This window comes from Monoraphidium neglectum (genome assembly GCF_000611645.1).
Source record: "Monoraphidium neglectum strain SAG 48.87 unplaced genomic scaffold scaffold01698, whole genome shotgun sequence".
Lineage (NCBI taxonomy): Eukaryota > Viridiplantae > Chlorophyta > Chlorophyceae > Sphaeropleales > Selenastraceae > Monoraphidium > Monoraphidium neglectum.
The window spans coordinates 3,845-6,373 of record NW_014011930.1 but is presented as its reverse complement, the minus strand read 5'-3'; the positions used below and the strand labels follow the sequence as shown (position 1 = coordinate 6,373).

Below are 2,529 nucleotides of genomic sequence, written 5' to 3'. Positions count from 1 at the left end.
CGCCGCCATCATCGCCGCCCCGGCTGCCGCCGCCGCACCCCCCTTCCCCGTCACTCGCCCTCGACCCTTGGCCCTGCCCCCCCTCCCTGCCCTGCCGCCCCTGCCCACCCCAGGTACGGCTCCCTGGTGCTCAGCACCATCAACGAGATGCCCCCCGGCCGCAGCCCCATAGCCACGCGTGTTGTGGTGGACGACGCGCACGGCCGCGAAGAGGTGCGGCGCGGCGGCACGGCAGCGCGCGGCGCAGCGCTGGCTCGCGCACGGCGGCCCGAGGCTGGGGTGTCCGCCGCTGCCTCGGGCCAGCCTAGTGTTCGGGCGGGGCTGCAGTATGCCCGGGATCGACGTCTCATTGCGGAAGTCCATACCTCCCCACAGCCGCGCTGAGCTTGGCGGCCATGCGCGCACCTAGACGCGCCCCCCTCGCATTGTCAAAATCACGGGCGTGCCATGGCAGCGGGGCCGCGCCTCAGTCGGGCGCCACGCTGCGCTCTGCCGGGTGCGCCGCGTCTGGTTGTCCCCCCAAATTCCGCTAAACCCCGTCCTCGCGCCGCCCAGGTGTATGACGTCATCAGGCAGGAGCTGGCAGCTGGCGGGCGCGTCTACATCGTCTGCCCGCTCGTCCTGAGCACCGCCGCCAACGCGGCGCGCGGCGGCGGCAGCAGCGACAGCAGCAGCAGCGGCGGCGGCAAAGGCAGCAGCAGCGCCGCCGGCGGCGGGGAGGCTCAGGACTGCAAGGGCGCGGCCGGCGACCCGCGGCGGACTGTGATGGACGAGTACGCGCGGCTGTCGCGCGCCAACGTGTTTGGCGCGGAGCACAGGGTGGGGCTGCTGCACGGGCGCATGTCAGGGGACGAGAAGGCGCGCGCCCTGCAGCAGTTCTCCAGGTGGGTGGGGGAAGGGGGGCGGGACCGGGGCCCGGCTGCTGCCTGATGGGGTCGGCTGGGGGTTTGGTATTGGTGTGGCTGAGGACGGGCGGGGCGAGGGTGAGAATGCAGGGAAGAGGGGGTCGGTCGCCGGGCGACGGGCGTGGGGCAGGGCAGAGGCCTTGGACGGCGCGGGGCTGCGGCTCCAAGTGCGGAAGGGCGCGTTCACAAACACGTGCACACGCATGCAAATGACGTGAGCACATGTATACACCACGCGTGCGTCGCCCTCCCAATCTCCATCGACCCGACGGTGCTTTCTCCTAGTAAATGAAACCCTGCCCCCTCTCTTCCTAGCCCCCCCACCCCTTACCTTCACGCCTGCTGCCCCTCATCTCAGCGGCGAGACCCCAGTGCTGATAGCCTCCACTGTGGTGGAGGTCGGGATCGACGAGCCCGAGGCCTCGGTCATGCTGGTGGAGAACGCGGAGTGCTTCGGCATGGCGCAGCTGCACCAGCTCCGCGGCCGCGTCGGGCGCGGCGCGCGTCACAGCAGGTGGGCAAGCGGGCGCGGTCGGGGCTGCGCTGGCCCACACGCGCCCGAGCGGCGCACCGCCGGCCGTGCCTGTGCCCGTGGACGTCGAGGCGGCCGCCGCCGGCAAAGCGGGCCGCACGCACGCTCGGTCTGCCTGTCTGGACTCTGCATTGTCCGGCCCCCTCCTGCCTCTTGCCAACCCTGGCGCCCTGTGCCGCCCCCCCCCTTTGGGCCGGGCAGGTGCTTCCTGATGGCCCCTGACGGCGACAAGGCGGCGCTCGCGCGGCTGGCGGTGATGGAGCGCAGCCACAACGGGCTGCACATCGCCGAGGCCGACCTGCAGACCAGGTGAGCAGGGCCAGGGGAGGGTGAAGAGGGCCCGACGACCACGGCTGGAGACAAAAACCGTGACGGGCTGCTGACTCGCTCACAGGGATGGTGTTCAGGGTGATGGCCATGCATGCTCGCCTGCTTTTGTATGACGCAAAGCCCTGCAAGCACAGCGTTACGGGCCGCTGCCACACTGGCTGTTTGGTGATCGGCACCTGGCGCACAGTACGGCCTCCCACTCCGCAACCTGTGACCGCCTGCGTGCCGAATCAGGGGCCCCGGAGACCCGTTCGGCATCAAACAGTCGGGCAGCCGCGGCGGCCTGTCCGCGCTCTGCATGCAGGAGCTGAAGCGGACGCCGCAGCTCATGGAGCACGCGCGCGCGGCCGCGGCGGAGGCCCTCAGCTCGCAGCGCCTCACGCCGCAGCTGAAGGCGGCGCTGCTGGCGTACGGCTTCTGGACGGCGGACGCGCCGAGCAGCGGCGTTGGGGCAGGGGACGGGGTAGACGGCGGCGGCAACAGGCGCGGCAGCGGCAAAGCTGGTATTAGTGGGGCGTGACACCACAGACGTGCAGGGGGCAGGCACGGTCGATGTTCCACTTTTTTGTGCAAATTGACTTTTTTTGCTTTCTACGCAAGCTTTCTGCACAGACTCCCGCTAGCTTGTTTGACACAGCTCCGTTCACACGTATGTGTGTCTGCCTTTGCTCATTAGTACATGTTACCATCGATTCTGTGAGGTTTTTGACGGCACCGTGTCCGTCAGTTTCATGTACACCAACTCTGTCTCAACACCTTCTT

The 2,529-nt window shown here is 69.2% G+C and overlaps 1 protein-coding gene across 1 annotated transcript in view; it reads left to right on the top strand.

Annotated features, from left to right (window-relative positions):
* Positions 1–2,287, top strand: part of MNEG_8747 (ATP-dependent DNA helicase RecG) — a gene marked incomplete at both ends in the record, with an annotated part of 9,926 nt that extends 7,639 nt beyond the window's left edge. Inside the window, 5 exons of the mRNA XM_014042781.1 lie at positions 114–309; positions 556–884; positions 1,264–1,419; positions 1,639–1,746; positions 2,002–2,287. Of these exons, the coding sequence (XP_013898235.1) occupies positions 114–309; positions 556–884; positions 1,264–1,419; positions 1,639–1,746; positions 2,002–2,287 (1,075 nt within the window). The remainder of the gene's footprint in view (positions 1–113; positions 310–555; positions 885–1,263; positions 1,420–1,638; positions 1,747–2,001) is intronic.
* Between the last annotated feature and the right edge of the window lie 242 nt (positions 2,288–2,529).